The following is a 20262-nucleotide window of genomic DNA, read 5'->3' as shown; positions in this document are numbered from 1 at the left end:
TTCATCTATGATATCTGAATGGCATTTAGAGAACGAGCGACTCCAACTGTGAAAGCGTACTTTTATTACAATTAATTTTCAACTTATCTTTTCGGTAATACGCTCTTGATTTTGATGTTAAATTTTGGTTCTTGTAATTACGACAACAGTTGTCTCTGAGAAATTTATGTTTCGTTCTTGGGTATATAGTCTTCAAATACTAAAAATAAAACACGCAACACCCTTTAAAACAATTTTGTTTTTTCTGTGTTCAGTTTTGCGTGAGAATTTTTATTAAAGTGTCGGTGAAATAAAACCAATTTCAAATGTCACAGCGTGAGTACTAGCTTTTTTAGCACTTAAGTAAGCAAGTTAACACAGGATCATAGAAACAAGACAATCTTTCCGCTTTTAACTTAATTCGGCATGAAAAGAAGTAAGGAAGTACAAACACTGTCGAGTGTCTGTAACGGCCGACAAGGGTGACAACAAAGCTCTTCTTTGTTCCATACGCGTGCTCCCTGTCACCTACCAGTCTCCCCGACAAAGGATTTTATTAACTTGGTTAATAAATGGGGAAGGAAATTAATGGCACGCAACCACCACAACCAGAGCGAGAATGGCGAATGAAAGGTCATGGTTTTTTAAGAGGTCATTAAGGTTGTCTCCTTTTACGACGTATGATACATGCTCAAACAGCCTGGCGCCAAATATTTGAGCTGCCTCTCTGTTTGTAAGCTGTGAGTATTTTTAGGTACAAACATTAGGAAAAAACAAACCAAAACGAAACCTGAATTAAAAGGAAATTTGTGTTTACCGCAAAGTTCCCCCGTTCCCGAGAAAGGGGAGCGAATAGTAGTCATATAAACTGCCTCTGATTAACGGAAATTATTTATAGCTCGGTTAAAACGAACGGAACGATTCAACGGAAAATACTCGACTTGAATGTTACTTGTTCTCCGGTCGAAAGATCTCGTTATGTACTCTGTGGTTCTTGGAATTTATCTGAAGAGGAACATTCCTGTCAAAAATGATAAAGAATTTAATCTAAAGTTTATAAAAATTGGTAGAATACTTTAATGGACTATTAAAATAAGTACAGAAACATCTTAACTTTTCCATTCCATCTCCAACTGATTGCTTTCCAAGACGATTCTATACTAAAATTCTGTGTGTATTTTTTGTCGTCAGTATTCGCGCTACATGTCCAGCCCACAGTATCCTACTAAACTGCAACACTCGATATCTGTATAAACTGCAATATTATTTGTACAAGTTCAAATTTCGGTGATGAGCAGCGTCAAATGTTGAAAATCACAGCTTTACCCTGAAGATGACAACTGAAATTTCTGCCGAAACTTGGATACTTTTAACATTCGGTGCGGCTTATGCCCGAATGCAGAAGTTGTATTTGAATTCAACCCGCAAAAATCTTGGGGGTAAGAATATCAATATTACTTATTCCAGTAATAACAATATTAATTGGTAATTTTAAAACCTCATATGTGAAGATATGGTCCACGAATTATCAGTTATCCTTTCGCTTTAGTGTAGGCGAAAAATATCTTGTTTGCTTTTTTGTCCGCCTGTGTGTCGCGTTTTTCATCATACTGCTACAACAAAGTCCTTCGATCTCATTATTGTAGTTGTTATTCAAATTTCTTTCCACGCTAATGTTATCGTCCGTGTAAAGATCACATTTGGAATTTTAGTGTACTCTAAAGAGTACAATTTTAAAAAAAATGTTATTTTTTCCTCAGTCGTCTTGCTGTGTAGATGGCAAGGAAAGGCAAAGAAACAGATGTTTCTGGTAGACTGAAACAAAACTTCCATTTTATAACTTCATATCTCTGATTTGTGATTTTAGTATTTGTAAAGTGGAAAAGTTTCCAGCTAGCTAAAGAATAAAATTTCCTGTCTTAAAATATACCTTCTTCAGGCATAAGAAACAGAAAACTTATTACAACAATATTCCACATGATTGAATCAATTCTAGATATACTCTGCTAATTTTTCTCTCTTCAAATGAATAGGAGCCGATACGACAGGATGAATGTGTCTGGAGAAGAATGATAATCCCTGACATAGAAATCTTACCAACAGTTACATCAGGGTAATGGATATAATGACCCTCAAAACCTCAATATGTCTACTTTCGTGGTGCTAGATTATCAACGTAAACTTCATTTACGTACCAGAAACTTTTGTCAATCACAGTAATAGGATATATTTCGACTAAATTCACAATGCTGATATCATCCCCACCACTTTTCCCTTCCACTCCTACTTCCCAGCGGGCTTTCCGTTGTATGCTGACGTACAGAGTAGCAGCAAATAGTCTGGTATGGTCATGTTATAGGCTACAGTTTCTACATACCCCATCTAACTAACTATTATACCTTTATTTAACCATCCAAATTCATTCACACCTGTTTGGAACATGAAGGTTCAGAAGAGCTCCCCAAGGGCAGTATCCTGACTAAGCCGAATCGAAACAGAACATTCACATTCTATTTCCCAAAAATACATTTTGTGTGTTCCCATCCACGACTATGTCTTCCGAGTAGTCTATTTCCTTCAGACTTTTCATCCAAAGTTCTGTACGCTATTCCCTAATCCCTCATGTGCGCGACATGTTTCGCCAATCTAATCTTCCTTGATTTCATAACCTTAATAATATTTGGTCTAGCGGTTAGAACGCTGGCATTGTAATCCTGGGGTCTCGGGTTCGATTCCCGGCGGTGCCCGAATTTATAACTTGTGTTGGGCAAGGCCGTGGTCTAGGCAACACGGAGTTTTCCTCCGTGGCATCCCAACAATTACTCCATTCACACACAAAAGAAGGCAATGGCAAACCACTTCTGGATCATCTGCCAAGAACGTATATGAACAGGTTCCAGTCCGAGAAAAGGATGGAAGGATCCTGTTCATATGGACTTGTCGTCAGACAGGTCACTAAATAAATAATAATAAATAAGGAGCACAAATCGTGAAACTGCACGTTACGGATTTAACCATTTTATTAATATATGATAAATGCAAATTATGAACACCTAATTAAAAATTGTTCTGCATTCCATCAATGCAGTACACTCGACATGCAGCAAATTGTATGGAACAAAACCGGATTTTTGTAATGTGATTGCCTGTATGTCATATTATAAATAACTTATGGTTCCTATGCATGAAAAGTCGACTTGTAGACCTGTCGATGCTACGTAATACTTCTCAAGGTCACCCTCCGAATGATGAATGATGCGCGAGGCTGTTTATTGTTTAAACTGCACGAGAGGGGGGTCGAAAAAAGATAAAGATGGGAAAAAAGAATAAAGGGTAAGGCGAGTAATCTTTTCGATTATCAAAGTTTTGGGTAATTGGATGTCACGTTAGGTTACGGACAGCAAGTGTCTGGAACAGAAAGGTGCGCACTCTTTGCGCCTGACTGTGCATGAAAGTAGTGGCTCCACTGATCACATGCGTCTGCTTGTTTACAAAACAAATGCCAGTCATCAAAATATGTAATTCCTTGTGTACAAGAGGCGGCAAAGAATCCTTAATTCATGCCCTTTCAAATATGAAATTCTTACTGTCTTATTATCGTGTCAAAAAAACTTGTGTACAGGAAGACATATCGAAGTGTCGATAATTGGTCAAGCTAAAATATTGCGGGTAATGTGTCATATTGTGCAGACCACGGCTCAAGTAATTCAAATGCAGTTTAACTACATTCGCCAGGAGGGACTGTGAAAACCCGTGAAACATTTGAAAAGGACTGGCAGAACCTACCTAACACCTCTCGCAGCGACCGATCACAAGTTCAATAAATCTGAATAGCACCGGAATAACGAGACAATGGGGAAAATGTAATATCAGTTCTTCTTTTATCCTGTATCGAACTCGTACAGCTTGGCGGAAATATTAATGGTAAATTATCGCAATATGAAATCAGAATCCGAACGAGTTTATCACATTTGACTTGCATTCGAACGTTGCAGATTTGAATCATATACAGTTACCAGCTGTCGTCTTCGTACGCTTTGTTTAATTATGTCACTGAATTTCAAGAATTTTCGTTAGTGACATGTCTTGATTTTCACTTTATCATTTAAATAGGGAACATCTAACGAAGCTCTGGAACCAATTCGACCATTTCTTGTCCGAACACCACAGGTTTGGCAGCTGAACGTTCTGTGATCGGATTAACTGTTCCGGGAGGTGAGGGGTTTGGGCGATCAAAGAGCCCCGTATGTTCTCGGGGGGGGGGGGGGTACAAGGTGGGACCTTCCTCATAGACTGATACCTTAACGTGGTAAGAGGGCTTCGACCTGAAGAGGTCAGACCAAAGGCAGTCCATAAGAAAGCGATAAGCACAGAGTGACTTAGAAACATTTGCAGATGAGGGTAGGGTGAACGAGATGATACGACCCAATGCTTGGACTTTAAAAAATCTAACTTCACTGGAACACAATTACGTCAGTTAATTTTACGCATTTCTCGTTTCACATTTACAGCCATCCCATATTTCATTATAAGTGTATACATGAATGGCATGTGGGCGGATGACTTAAAATGGAATTAAATTTATATATATATATATATATATATATATATATGAGTGTGCTAACTAGATTAAAATGGCTTAAAACACGGTGCAGTGACAAGATCTTGAGAACGTGGTAATGTATATTCTGGCGGGGAATTTTTAGACCACGTGAGAGACATTAGGCTTCTTAAAGAAGACTCTGCTCGGTTGAGCTATATTTAGAAGCGGTATTAATACTGTGCTTACTTTATAAACTATTCGGTGTATTGTATTTCAGGCTGATAGTGGACGGACATGTTAATATGAGACTGTTTAGAACCGATGTGTTAATAAACATGATTTTGATTGATCATTAAGGTCGCTCAATAACTTACTTATGAGGTGGCATTGCGTTCGGAAATTTTACTACCCCGTCCCTGGCAGAAATTGACGACACGGAAATAAGAATATCGAGGCTTCATGAAAATTTTCCTTTCATTTTATTTTCAAAACGGAAAGAAAGAAAAGGCTAAAGCGAAAATATTACCGCAGCTGGTCCATTGTGACAGTAAAAGAGAATTCCATCCCGCCTGCTTTCATCTCGACGGCGAGTTGAAATGTCTTTATTTTCTGCAGACAAGCTTCTTTTTTTATATAAAGCAAGATTAGATGCTCCTATATGAACGGTAATTTGGTCTGTGGCTGAATGAAAATACACAAACATACATACGGTGCTTGATTATTGAACAAAGTCTGGGAGAAACTTTTGATATTGATAATCTACAGTTTAGAACATCTATTCGTTCATTTAATTAAAGGAAACCATTGATCAATATTATCAAAATTAATTGTTGGGCTAAATCAACAGAATAACGTCGTCAATAATCACAAGAAAAGTATTAAATTCTTTAAGTATACTCCCTCATATGGATGTCGGCACAAACAATAAAGGAACATCTATAACTTAACGACACAAAAGGACAAATGAAGACTGCTCAGATTTTGATTGTAAAATGTCGGTCAATTTTATCAAACTACACGATGTTACATCCCAGAAAACAACCATCTTCAAGAAGTGGTTAGTTCTCTTGACTCGTTACAGAGATAGGCTTACATTTTCGTATTTAACAACAGGCATGGTCTATTAAATCAATCACATTTTTATCAGATTATATGTCGTCACAGTTGACGAGACAGAAGGCGTAGTCGTATTTAACCTTTTCTCAGCTTTTACGGATTAAGTCTCATGCCCTATTTCAATTTAAAATTAATTTATTCTCTATCAGCTGGTTTATCAGTAATCAGTGCTTCAGTAGAAATGATCAAAAAGGCAACAATAGCTGATTGATTTGTTTCATAAGAAATTATAGTGCCACTCACGTTTTTCCATAGACCAATTGCATTAGCAAATGGTATTATGATCTGCACCCGTCCTTTTAGACATTTGGCACGACTCTTTGGGGACAAGACCATCGCAAGGCATTTACCTACACAACGAAGCACAACGCAGGAGATGCGGTTAAACAAATCATAATTTGGTACTCTTTAATGTGAATTTAATGTTAAGTACCCGTGTTCTGAAGTCGCGTCCATATTCTTAACACACTTATTTTCGAACACAGACTTCAATTTTTTCAGAAAATTTATATTGGTTAAGCATACAGGGCCGTCTTCCTTACTGGTAAATGTGGTTATTTACATAAGTATATCTACATATAACTTAAACAATGAAGTACCTCCATGGAGGAAAATCCATTTTGAGAAATTATACTCAGTCACAGTCAGTACCTCTCTGCCTTTTACAGAACTCAGGCTTTATTAGTCTGCCGCGATCACATGATCCCTCAGTGGTGCCTTATCTGAAACTCACAAATTCCACCGACAACTTCGAAACCCGTTTATTTAAGAATCATTTCAATGTTAGCCTTCCTTCTCTGTCTAGGTCTTCCAAATATCCTTCAGTTATCCGTCTAAAATTTTGTATGTATACCGCATTTCATACCATCTGGACATATCGGGCCTTTGGATTTTACCTACGTACGTACACTTTCCGCAAGATATCTCCGAGCCTCGTTGATTATTACAAATACACACATTGGTCAGTCAGATGAAGTTGGGGGAGGGAGGGTAAACAGCCTTGCCGATAGCACATGGCGTCTTGCTTCTCCCTTGATCTTTCTATTTCCACTCCCCCCTCTTACTGTGGCGTGGCTCAGGCTCGCATATATGTTGCGTCTAGTATACCTGCAAATTCTTTACCCGTTCCTTGCTTTAAAACTATACAACACACCATTACGGACGCTTTTAATCTTCAGAATTCATACAGTGAACGTTACCGCGTGTTAATATTTACGCGTATGGCGTATTCGGAAGGCCTGAGTCATTAAAAGGCGAGGTGTTATCATCTGTCCACATTTGCCTCATGAATACGAGTTCTGGTTCATATGAGCAGAATCCCCTGTACCGATTACTGGGTCGCACATAAAGCACAATGTGTGTCTTGTGGATACATCCGTATGCATCTAATGAGAGGATCAGTTCTGTTAATCTTTTGGCAGTCTGCGTCTTTCCTCCCCAGCCATCCGATCCGCCCGACTACACTTTTTCAACGGATGAAAGACATACGTTACTTGTTCAATATAAAATATTGTTAAACTTGCAGTGTTTGCAAACAGTAAAATACACTCACACTTCCATTTACTAAGGGATGGGGTTTCATAGGCAAGACTGCACATCAGTGCATCTAAAGGTCAAATGAGTCCGCCGGGCTTGTAAGAATATCATGGCGTAGGCGTCTACTGGGGTCTAGTCCTGTCGCATGATTTCATATTATCTATGTGTACGATATAATTATTAACTTATATATATATATACCTCATAAGACAAATTATTTATTGTTCTAGTTTTCGAAGGAAACTCAGTGTGGCAAGGAGACCACGTTATCAGAAGAGGCATATAGTGCACAAATGAGTTGGAATCAGTGACGTTAAATTGGTCAAATATAAAATAAAGAATGTACAGAAGTTCGTAGTTGCTTGGGTCCAAAGTATAAACCTTTACTACATCCAAACCACGCATGAAAAAAGGTTGTTGCGTGTTTGGCGCTACAATTCGATTAAGGCCATGTTCATTAACCAAAATTGTTTAAATCTTCATTACAAGCAGAAGGCATACTGGAGAACCTGACATTCAGTCTCCAACAAATCTCAGCCAAAAAGCCTTCAAATGTACAGTCGTGATATTTTAACCCCCCTCCTCCTCCTCAGAAAATACACTATTTTGTGCAACGTTTAGAAACCGAACAAAATTCTTAGCATCATCAGACAAGACATGGAGAGGAAAGAACAGTTAAGCTTCAACCGAGATTCAAACCCTTGACCCTACCAACAGCATACTATTCGCACTAATAAACTTGAAGACACTGAAATGCAAGTAATACTGTGTGATGCTTACTTGATGATAGTAACACTGTGAATTTATTTCTGAATTCTCTGTATAGAAGAATTATTACAGTAGTCGAGAGTTTATGTACACCATTTTCCTTGTGGTAATACCTATCTTATGTGAAATGGATCATAATTGAAACATTATGATAAAGGAAAATGACTGAGGTGATGCAAACCTGTTTTATAATCAAAATATGCTTTATGTATGACGCATATCTTGAAAATTTACTTTTCGCTTTAAGAAAAAGTTCCACTTAATGTATTTTCTACATTTATATTCCCATTGCAAATGCAAGACCCCGACTACCAGAATTTGAGCCTGAAAACCTAATAAGATGAGACCATTCAGAACACCCATGCGTAAATGGAAAGATAATATTAAAATTGGTTTCAAATAATCAACTCGCTCTGTAGGTTCTGCTGCCTGTTTCATGTGAATATGACAATTATTTTTCTGGTTCTATAAACCGGGGCAATTTTTTAAAACTAAACTCAAGAAGGATAAAGTATCATATACTGACTGGTTTGTTTATTGTTATAGAGGTCCGATACATCGTTTAAAGAACATTTCTGAGAGAAGCAACAGTATTTTAATTAGAATCGATTAGTTACAAGTCTTTCGTACAGTTTACATACCTTTTTGTCATGGAATGAAGATATCACATCTTGAACAGAATGCAGATGAAGCAAAATAGCTTTCTCTATAAAATTTTCTTCTATTTCCGATATGGCAGACTTCTAATAATGTTTCCCTCCTGGCTGTTCTTAGAAAGCTCTTCTGATATTCACCTAAATTTCTCATTTACTGCATCGCTTTACATCTTTATCATACACTACAATTTGAAAAAAAATTAGCACGCAATATAATAGATAATAGTATTCTCTTGTGATATGCCTATTGTATGCAGTTTGGGAAATGATAATACCAGACATATAGATAAGACTTTCCTTCCTAACGTAATTTTAAATCTTAATTTGTTAGCATCTGAATCTGGACGTACGTTTGGAATGTACAGTTTTATTTACGTGTTCTTTACATACAGTATATAAAATCAACTCATAATCATAAAGTCGCCTATCTTAATATTTTATCTCCGCAACTACTGAGCAAATTTAAATTAAATTTGGTACTGATGACATTAATATTTATCATTCTCCCGAAATGAAGTGCGTCTTATTTTCCTTATAAAATATTACGCCTACACTAATTAGAACAGTAACATAAACTTAGATCTATATTGTAGTGTCAGACATACAATTTTTGAGAAATGATTGAAGACCTGTTCAACTATTGTTTCTTAACCACTGTGCGTCACAAAAGAGGTTAAACAGTCGTTGATTACTTTCAAAGAACGGAGTCCAGGAATTACTATCAAGACTGTCACTTCTGCTTGTAAAGGCAAAGCTGCCTGTATGCCGAAGGACCACTCTGAAAAGGCGTATAGCAAAAATAAGGCTCCGGGAATTTTAACCTCGGAATTAGGTAACATAGGTCGCTTTAACCTCGAAACCCAGTGAACAAGAAATTCGGCAGGTCCCTGAATCATTGTGGTGTCACGGTACATACAAACATTATGCCCATGCTGGAAACAGAACCACGGTCGTCCAGCCTTCTTTATATTTCGCCTTAGCAACTGCAGTTACCAATAAAATATAATGAAACTTTCTGGAGAATGTTTGAGTAAATCGACATTTTCTAAGCTTGCATTCGTGTTAATACGTAATTCTTAACTGTCTGTCTTGTCGCACATGAAGCATCTTTGTATAAAACACGAATGAAGGCACACGGAAGAAAACGACGTTCTTACCCCTCTATCTCCCTTCTCCTACTCCTCCAACCCCCCCCCCCCGCAGGAAGTCATTCTACAGTACATCCCCACTCCTTCACATACCTCATACTCGTGCAGCACAGTACTAGAACATCAGAGGGGGCCATCAAGAGTAAAATTCATCAGCTGAAACCTAACCTACCTGAATATAAATTCTCACATGTCAAGGCGTTAAATTAAAATACGGCCTACCTAACCCGAAAACCAAACATAACATAACTTATAACACAATTGATTCCAATTACAAATCACGTCGTAACCAAAGAACGTAAAGTAACATACTTGCATACGAATGAATATGGCTGTATGCTGGGCTTTAGCACCGTGCAATCTTGTTAAAATTTACCAGCGTTTCAGAGGTCCTTGCTGCCTCACTCAGGCACAGAGCTACAATCCATAAGGCAGCCAGCTTCGTACTCAAATCCTACTTATGAATACAAATGTTCGTACACACAAACATATGTAAGAACGTAAGTACGTATTGACGTACGTACATACATATACACGTTCTAACAAACATATAACTCAGTCAAAGATTCTAGAATAATATATTTCTTCAATTCTTACCCAATAACACCAACCAGTCCCTCTCCATTGCAGTATTCACAACCTGAATTTATGTATCTAGCATAATTTACGCTGACACACATCTACACTTTACACGGCAGATAGTAAAAACGAAATACTCAACGCACGTGGTCCTCGGGTCGCCATTGGTACAGGCCTGAATCTTGTGATTCTTAACATCAGCTTAAAGACATTCACTTCCCTTCCACGTGTAGCTTCAACGTAACTGCATTATGATTCAGCAAATCAGAAGATACTATCACACTAGATTCTGCTTTCAGAGTAAATTCACGAAAAACACTTAAAGAACACACTGGTAGCCGGTCTTTCGTAGGATCGAATTTATTTGTCGTAATTCATGCGCTACAGAACACGTCAGATTACAAGACAAAGAAACGCGAGAATGGTCTCGTTGTTTACCAGAAACAGAAGCTTACTAGGCCGTGACTATTTTATGATAGGGAGAACAGGTTGAAGTAGACTACTCTGGCTGCTTGGTCGGCCATACTGATAGATATGCTACTTTAAGAAGCAATTAATATGAGATGGACTTCGTTCCTTCATTGGCTCTAGTTTTCCAGATCTCCCCTACACAAAATAGGAACAAAACACATTTGGAGAAAATGTGCAGGGTTACAGAAGTTGATCACTCTTTATAAATACTGCGTAGTTAATGATTGTGGCGCCGAGTAAGTTTTCTGTACGTCTCGAGGTGAATAAATGGGGCAGATACGGTCGCGGTAGAAGTCTTAGTCATGCCATTCTGGAAACATTTATTTCAAGTTTCAGTTCTGGACAACAGTTAAAGTCATGAAGTCGAGTCCATAGTTTATGTGAACGTTTTTTGTTTCAAGATTTCATTTCACTGGTAAAGAGTATTATTTTTTATTCAAACAGTTCACTTCTTAGGTTCAAATGCTTTTTGAATGCCTAGTAGAATAGTTATTTTCTAGAACTGTAACGTCACGTACAAGGCAAGTTGTTTGCCTACATCTATATCCACTTCCAGTCCCGGATGTACGTCACGAGCCATTTAACGCCGAGGTTCCCAATTCGGCTCGCCATGCCATGAAGAACACACAAACCGGGGAAGATATAATTAAGTGGCTCGTCGTCGCAAATCATTCCCGATTTCCTGTGGATACCAGGTTGCTGGCTCACAGAACTCATTAACTCTTTACCAACCAATTGTAACTATGCACTCTGCATGTGCGTATGTGTGTATACCAAGTGCTTCTGGGTTTTGTCGTTCACAGAACCTATTTAGGCTTATGACAATCACTACTTAATAGCTGACTATAAACACTGAGCTTTCTGGAGAATTTTCTGCCACTGTTGTAACTTATTTCGACATCTAGTAAAACCTGATGAAGAATTTGCCCATCACAAGGCCTCTTCGATGTAGGGTGCACAACGCAGGATTTAGCTATGACAGACAGATAATATAAACCTTCCTTACTTTGCGTCTGCTCTCCAAACCCCCAACTCTCTGAAGTTGCCCGTCCATCTAACACCCAAATAGCCAAAGGCAACTACTCGCTCTTATGGACCAAAGAATCCCAATGAGATCAAGTCTTATCTGAGCTGAATAAGCTTTGTTTCCATGCCTATGACCGGCCAGCGGATGTCAGTCTGTCTGTCTGTCTGTCTGTAAGGAGGATAAGTGCAATCAGAAGAAGGAGTGGATCTCGCACTTAAGAGTCCTTCTTTTAGAGGGGGGTAAAATCCAGATTGACGTTTCATGTTATCCTGGACGGGGTGGGGGAAGTAAGGGGAAATTGGCTGGAATGGCTTAATTGGAAGTAGTAGAGTGGATATTGCATATACAGCTGGCGTAATATAAATATTACAGACGAACTGAAATTCTGATAATGCGGAATTTGGAAATGGAGCAGATTGGGAAGAACACGCAATTCTCATAATGCGAAAAAAATACGACATACATTACTGTAATTTTAAAGTTGTTATTTATGGACGTGAAACAAGGTCTGTCATTGTACGGAAATAATTTAGATTTAAGATATCTGAGCAGAATATTAGGGGCAAAAAGGAAACATATACAATTACATAGTGACGAGATTTATAATTATTATTCTGCTCTAATAAGCCTATTATTACCATGATTTAATACAGCAGTGTAAGTTAGTCAAGACATGTAACATACAGGATGGAGATTAAACATGCTTACACCATTTCAGGCGGACTGCCTCAAGAGTTCATTTGGGACTGTGGGAGAGCAACAGTTTGAAGTGAACTTAAATCAAGCTCGTTCAGTATAGGACCCAGTAACAAGTTTTATAAACATAGAAATGAAAGTGAAACATTCACAAAAGCTGGAAACCTCTTGGCCTGCTGAACGACTATCAGCTCCTCAAGAAAGCCCACCCCCTGTACGGCGCATTACTCGTATATAAAAAGGACTGGGGCAATAGGCCTTTAATAGATTTGAATACCTGTCATGTTGGGCCGATTTTAAAGGTTATGTTGGATAAAATTTCTTCCTGGTTCTACTTATTTTTTTCTATGCTATGAACGGGAAAGTACCCTGAAGTAAACAAACAGCCTTCCAAATGTGACGTACTCAATAAATATTTATGATCATCATGCAATTTTACTCTGCAGTTGAAAGAGAATTAATTGTTCGATAACCTAATACTAATTTAAGCTTGTATGAAAGAATTCGGTACATTATTCATTAACTATCTGATTACGTATACTCGTAATATATAAATATAAAGATAACACAAAACATTTCAAATTCATACCTGTCATGGAAGTTTCTTTGTTAGTGTAGCTTTTCTGTATCTGTTGTCACGTAAGACAACTAAGAACAGCATTTCATCTTTAATTCGATGGCGTTTCACAGCCATGAGTGAGGCTGTTGACACATCAAGAACCTGCAAGCGTCAAAATATGCCAATGGGTGAGTTCCTACGTTTTGCAAATAAGACGACATACCTAAATGAATCAAACACAGACGTGATCAGTATCTAAAGCGATGACGATCTGTGGGCGAAACATGATGGGAGTATCCAATCGAATGTGTCAGAGCTCAAACAGGTTTAGGACCAGCATCAATATTAATTCCTAGTTTGTTTCAATAATATTAATGGCGACATTTAATTTGTGTTCTCTTATGCTGATTCTTGTGTCTGAATGACACCGAATTCTGTAGTCCACATCTCTCATATAGGTGCCTTCATTTCTGAGTATGTTAAATATCTGATTAACAGAGGGTAAATGCCCGCTTGGAAAAACTACACATACTATATGGATGGACGTTAAAATTGACCTTAACGAAGTGGAGTATGAGGACATTAACTGGGTTCATTTAGCTCAATATAATGACCTGAGAATAGTTGTTTATTACATGACAATACTAATAAACCTTCGTGTTTCAAACAAGGCAGGTAATTTCCTGATCAGTTGAGTAGCCGAAAGCTACTCAAGAAGGCCTTTGTTTCATGGTCAGAGTTGGTCAATCCGTATAAAAGCTGAGTCACTGTGTATGGGTTTACTCAAGATGAATTTGTCTGGCCCAAGCCGATGGACATTTTCCCCAACACGTAAGCGAAGAGACGCAGACAAACCTACCTCGTACGTCTACAAGGAAAACGAAACAGATCATTGTCATATGACCTAAGCGATGCAGGAGAGCGCAAAGTACTGATCAATCCGTGAGATTGATGGGCGGAGATGCGGGGGAGAACGAAATCAGTCTTCGGATACCACCCAGTTGACATACGGGCACACCCTGCTTGCCCATAACCCAATGCTTTATCCTTACCACGTAGCAGTACATAAAAACCTTTCATTGTCTTATGGAATACAGAATCACGTGTTACAGTACTGTTTGTGCGTGTGTAAGATGAGTGGAAGGAAAGAAGAATATACGTAGAACACATTTTTACGATTGCCATTTGTATAGACGCGAGTATTGTGCATTGAAATTCACAGGAAAGTTAATGATATTATAAATGTTTTAAAACTAGTAAAACATAATTTCTGCGAGATAAATTAAATTCAATTCATTTATTAAAGTGCTCGACAACAGCCTAAACGCCAATAACAGCCAAGCACTAACAAAATACGAACCTTACAATACAAATACAAACAAACAAAAAACTGAATATATAAATATACAAAATTATAAAAAATTAATTTATTACAAAATAATTAATAAGTAAAAAAGTAAACATTAATAAATAACTCATTGATAATATAAATCTGTTTTATAAACACACAGTATTTAATACCTGTAACAAAACATGAAAAATATGTCAGCTGCTATTAGATGATTTTTCCTAACATTATTTTTTAATGTGTAGAAAGGCACACGAATTAAGAATATCAGGATTGGACCGGTGACGTACACCATTTCAACGTCAAGTGCACGTAGGTAGTAGCCAGTAATCGCCGAAGTCATAAGTCTTGAAGAAATGTTTGACTATTCAGACACCCCCATCCCCCAACGCCTTTCAGAGAATACTTTATTGTTCTCGTTAGCAACTACTTTGTATTCCTTTTTCTTCTTCTTATCCCTAACTAGTTCCCATGTCGGAATTAGGGTAGTGTACAGCTAGCTGATTGCTTTGTTGGGTGGGTTCTAGTAGCTCCTTTGTTTTAGAGCCACTAAAGTAATTGTTTCCCCCTCCCCACTCAACTACACCACCTACTTCACTCTACACCAGCCTTATTGGAATGACGATTTACAGTGTGGCCGTGTTACCACCTTGAATATGTGAAAGTCGGTGCCAATTATTGTGTGAGAGGACTAGAGTATCCGTATTAAAATTCTAAATATAAATTTCTTTATTCTTTTGGAGAGGTTAAGTACCAAACAAGGATGCTTGTAAGTTACGTTAAATCCTGCCCACTGAATCACGAAGTGAATACAAATCAGGTTAGAAAACACAAAGATACAGAAAATATACACTTACTAGATTTCCTCTTTACATTTACATGCGGAATGCCGGAAATGAGTGGTTAGCATTCCTGCTTTGTATCTGGGAAATTTCGAGTAAACATTTTGGACTGTGAACCAGGTATCCTGTCTCATGGCTTTTATGGTTTTCCTCAGTCCCTACAGGCAACGACCACAATGGAATGCCAATGTATTCCAATCTTGTTTTTAAAAAAATTTCTCGACGGTTTTTTATATTTATTTATATGTCTGTTTGCTACATACTACGACTTTTATAATAACCATGTTTAATCATAAAATGTCTACTAGTACTACTAGTACGTATTTGTATCAATAAATAACCACGCACAAAACTAAAAAAAACATAATACATGAATGCAAATTCTTATACTCAGATATTATTTTTCGAGCATGAAGTCTGATAATTAACGGAAATATGGTTAATTATACACTACTGTGTGTTCTAACTAGTTTACATAGGAATGTATGAGAATTATACAAATGACAATATTGACAAATCGTCAACAACAATAGTAAAATAATTTATAAATGTGTGCATACATAGTGTCTACATACAGGTGTACAATAACGTACGATATTGTATCATGAGGTATCAAATTACATTTTAGTATGTCGCCGCTTGGAAACGGTTGAGCAACATGAGAATACATATTAGTACATTACATTTTAAAATATCGTACAGGCCTATTACAGAACTTTAAGCATGCAGATATGAGATGGGTCCTGTCTCAATACTACTTCAACTTTTTTTTGTAATATTACGTGTGCATAAATTTTTGTTTATAATTAACTGCACGAAAGTTTTAAGTATCCGCGTTGAAGCGGTTAATAATTTCTTACGAATTATTTTTTCAATGTAACTACCTCACTTGCGCTGGGCTTGAAAACTGCCATTTTGTGTTGTTCTTAGAATCAAAAGTTAGTAAACGAACTGAAATTTTGTTTACTACGCTTCCTTCAAAATTACGTTGAATTATTTTCCTTAACAACACAGAAGTAAAAAAAACAAAAACAAAAAAACATAAGGAATTGTGTTTTCAGTTAATAAATTTGAAATACAACAATAACGACATTTTAAAAGGTTAAATTGCTTACACTGATTGCTCTCAATTACCTGTATCTTTAGCTTCATCAGTAATTGTGGAAGTGATAAGGGTCACGTATTATGCTATTGGTAAAGAAGTTAACAGCATCTTAAAAGCAATACACATTGGAATTACCAGTTGTTTTCTTCAGGTATTATTTACACACATATAATTACATTTAATGACGGTTCCTGTTTTCATGAGATTGCCTAAAACCTGACAGGAACTCTTATAATTAAAATTCCTTGCGAAAATTATTTTAAATAGTCGTGTTATTACAGTTAAGGTTTCAGAGTTGTTCATTTACTGCTGGTACAAATCTTGTAATAGAACAATATTACACTGCACGAGCTTTGAGAATCTCGAGGCTGTTGGGATGTAAACGTTTATCTCCTGGGTATTAAAGTCGTGTGAAATGAAGAGAAAGGACAATCACCTTGCTCCTGGACGGGCGTTTGTCAACCTGGTGCGCATTCAAACGAAATGGTACCATTATTTAATAACCATTCTCTGTTGTAAATTGGTAAGAGGATTATAAAGACTGCTGTATTACGTTTGCTATACATTTTATAAATGAACCAATCCTTTCCATAAATTAATTATAAGCGTCTTTGGCAAAACTCATACACACTTTATATACGCTCAAGTTCCTGTCAATCAGGTGGTGTGGCTAGAGGCGAATTATCCACCCCATCTGTTTACATAAGGTTGTGGACCCTAGACCCTGACGAGAATCGGACACAGGTCTTCCAACTCCGAGTCAACTCATCTTGGGCTGTAAGACGACAAATAAAGAGCCTAAATTTTCGTTCAATCCGGATATGACGAATTGCCATGAAATTCAGGACATGTTCCTTAGGATGATCTTATCGGCATGGGCGCGTTCTGAGTAATTGCTATGGCTAAGCTACTGCAAGAAAGTCTGAAACAGCGATGGAAAGTTTGCTGAGTGACTCAGTGACCTTGCTCATCTGGACACCGAGCTGTATCCTGTACATAACAATAGAACGAAGACTTGTGGTGCTTCTGCTTAACTTAATCAACGTCTTTCTGCTGATAAAAGTTGCGGTGGCAATATATAAAGTGAAACAGAATTCTGACTCCATGGGAAACCCGTTGTGTTACAAACACACGCTGTGTTGAATTTTCTTATCGGACAGCTCGTCTGAAGTCTGGCCGAAAACAAAGCTGGCTTTTCCTACATTTCTTTATTAACTGCACACACTTCTTTGTCAATGTGACTCCAACATATCTGTACGGTGATATTTTCCAGCAACAACAAAATGGAATAACAGAATGTTAGTTAAGACGTGAGGTTTGATTGAGATGAAACAACGAAATATACGAAGCCACGACAGTACCATAAATGCCAGCGTAGAGAACAGATTATTCATCACTACACTACATTGCCCATACAATGGAGAATTCTAAGATTCTCAGAAAATGATTATACATACTAAAATTAATTATATATGCATGCCATAAAACGCTGAGAATGAAGACTACTTAATATCCTCTACCACATTAATTACAAAACCAACATGAGACTATTCAGCTGATAACTTGATTAATGTCATCTTCACGGATCGGGCCTTCGGGTCTATTTCATACACGTAAGGTCTCAACTGCGGTTATACACGGGCGTGATTATTTATTAATCTTTCTTTAAACTGTGGAATGCAAAGAATCGTTGTTATGCGGACACACATTAAAGCATAAGTGAACACAAATAAACAAGAACTTTTATTTTATTTTAATATACACGTGACCCTCGTTATAAGCGGTTTTGCAATCAGTGTTTTAGCATATCCGCGGTTTTATTTCAGTATTGAGGAGCGAATCGCAGCGTATAATGAAAACGCTTAAAACAGTAATCGTATAACAATCGCCATTTTGATTTTAAATTGGTGTCAGATTCCTTTAAAGTTTCGCTTATCAACTACGACACATCCTCTGATAAGCCTGGAGAAGATTTAACAAAAGCTTTAATATTCGGCCGCGGATAGGATATTAATGCCTACATCATTTGCTTTTTTGGTTAAAATGCGTCATTTTTAGAGACATTTTCTTACTTATTTAAAAGAGAGAAAAATATAAGATAATTTATTAACTCACCGCCACGGTGGTCTAGCCTTGTAAGCCTGGGGTCCCGGGTTCAATTCCCGGTGGTGCTCAAATTTATAACTTGTGTTGGGCAAGGCCGTGGTCTAGGAAACAAGGAGTTTTCCTCCGGGGGCTTCCCCGGTTTCTCCGTGGCATCCCAACAATTACTCCATTCACACACAGAAGAAGGCAATGGCAAACCACTTCTGGATCATCTGCCAAGAACGTATATGAACAGGTCCCAGTCCGAGAAAAGGATGGAAGGATCCTGTTCATATGGACCTGTCGTCAGACAGAACACTACAAATAAATAACTGCAGATTTTTAATATTTGTAATATCATGTAGACTTGTAGGAAGATACAAACATTTAATGGAAACATACCGTCTTCAGCTCTGAAGATGGAGAAATCATGTTCCTCCGAAACGTTGGTGTCTACCTATAAGTCTAAACGGCGTATATTATAATTAAAATATACATCAGTCTCCAAATCTTGCTTATTGTAAATATTGTAGAAAAAATATCGTAGTAGAGTTTTTCTTGACAAACTAACGGTCGCTCAGCTGGTCAAAAATTTCACACTTTTTATGTAACTTGGATCTTCATTACTGCGCCTGCGCCAGACAAACTCACTACACACCATCTAGCCTTACCTATTTAACCTATTAAGGTTCGTTAGTCTGTGTATCTGTGTAAGCAATTATATTTATTTACAAGTCTAAGCAGTTCTGTCATCTGACCCAATCTGTGACAGCAGAGCTGAACAGTTTTTCATGATTAATTTCTTCGCTGATGATTTACGCATTCGGACTGCCTGTTTGCTGCATTCTACGAGTAGAACTGTGTCTTGCAGTAGCTAAACTATAGGGAAGATTAAACGGTGACAAGAATAAAAGTAGACAAAACACTCACTACTCCCACGTTTGACAGCGGGAGATACCTGAAACCATGACCAAACCACACACTGTCTCATCCCGTGCAGTCTGCAAATACTGTTAATTTGTTCAGGTGACTTTTATATGTCGTGTTTCCTTGTTCCATAGACCAAATCCTGTCTTGTGAGTGTAAATAAAGTAAAAAAAAGTATTCTATACTATTCACTCCGTTGTTTACATCCATTGGCATCTGGCGCCAACTTACAAATGAGTTATGCCTTTTGGTTTTTGTGACCGCAAGTCCGGACGTTATGTCCACAACCTCTGAGCTGTACACTCAATTACGTGTAATACTGCGACCCCAGTTCTACTCTTCAACTAACTGATTACGTTCCATGTTTCAATAATGAAAACTCTGTTTATTTAAGAACGATTTTTAAGTACTTAGATTATATAGCGTTGAACAGAAGATTCAAAGTTAAATGACGAACTGGGAAGAATGTGGAAAGGTATTTGTTAGTAATAACCTAAGATTAGCCTGTGGGAACTGAGGAAAATCGCTATGAACCGGGCTCAGAAGACATGGTTTACATAAGGAGAATCAAACCGAGAACCTCCAAAATACGATGTAGGCTGTATGAACATCAACACAAATTCCCTCCTTGTTTAAGATGCTAAGGTGAATGGCGAGGATTAGTTCAGCAGCTTGAAATAATCAGAAATCTTTTCTCACCAAATACCTCAAGTTTAATGATTCCCTATTAGCCTAAATCTTAAGAAGACGATAGAAAATCCGTTGGTCAAGAAATTCACCACATTTTAAACATACATGAATTTGTAAGACTTGAGGTTCTCACAGCGGTGAGTATGAAGATTTCCGTCTTCTGGGTTGTTGCGCTGTGTAGTCTGGT

At 37.5% G+C, this 20262-nt stretch overlaps 2 protein-coding genes across 5 annotated transcripts in view; both read right to left on the bottom strand.

The window, feature by feature from the left end:
• LOC110828487 (uncharacterized) overlaps window positions 1-10838 on the bottom strand; it is a 226568-nt gene extending 215730 nt beyond the window's left edge. Inside the window, exon 1 of one of the 4 annotated variants that reach the window (XM_087346542.1) lies at window positions 10344-10838. In XM_087346542.1, the coding sequence (XP_087202668.1) occupies window positions 10344-10426 (83 nt within the window). In that variant the 5' untranslated portion in view covers window positions 10427-10838. The remainder of the gene's footprint in view (window positions 1-10343) is intronic. The other 3 variants (XM_087346543.1, XM_087346540.1, XM_087346541.1) reach the window with 3 other exon arrangements.
• A 2270-nt stretch (window positions 10839-13108) lies between these two features.
• Window positions 13109-20262, bottom strand: part of LOC110828488 (uncharacterized) — a 727302-nt gene continuing 720148 nt past the window's right edge. The window contains exon 12 of the mRNA XM_087346539.1: window positions 13109-13240. Within this exon, the coding sequence (XP_087202665.1) occupies window positions 13233-13240 (8 nt within the window). The 3' untranslated portion in view covers window positions 13109-13232. The remainder of the gene's footprint in view (window positions 13241-20262) is intronic.

The sequence above is a fragment of the Zootermopsis nevadensis genome, unplaced genomic scaffold (assembly GCF_977971745.1).
Source record: "Zootermopsis nevadensis isolate Lab colony 2312 unplaced genomic scaffold, Znev_1.0 Znev_ptg000010l, whole genome shotgun sequence".
In the NCBI taxonomy this organism is placed as follows: domain Eukaryota; kingdom Metazoa; phylum Arthropoda; class Insecta; order Blattodea; family Termopsidae; genus Zootermopsis; species Zootermopsis nevadensis.
Note: the sequence above shows the minus strand (reverse complement) of the source record. Positions and strands in the feature narration are given on the sequence as shown.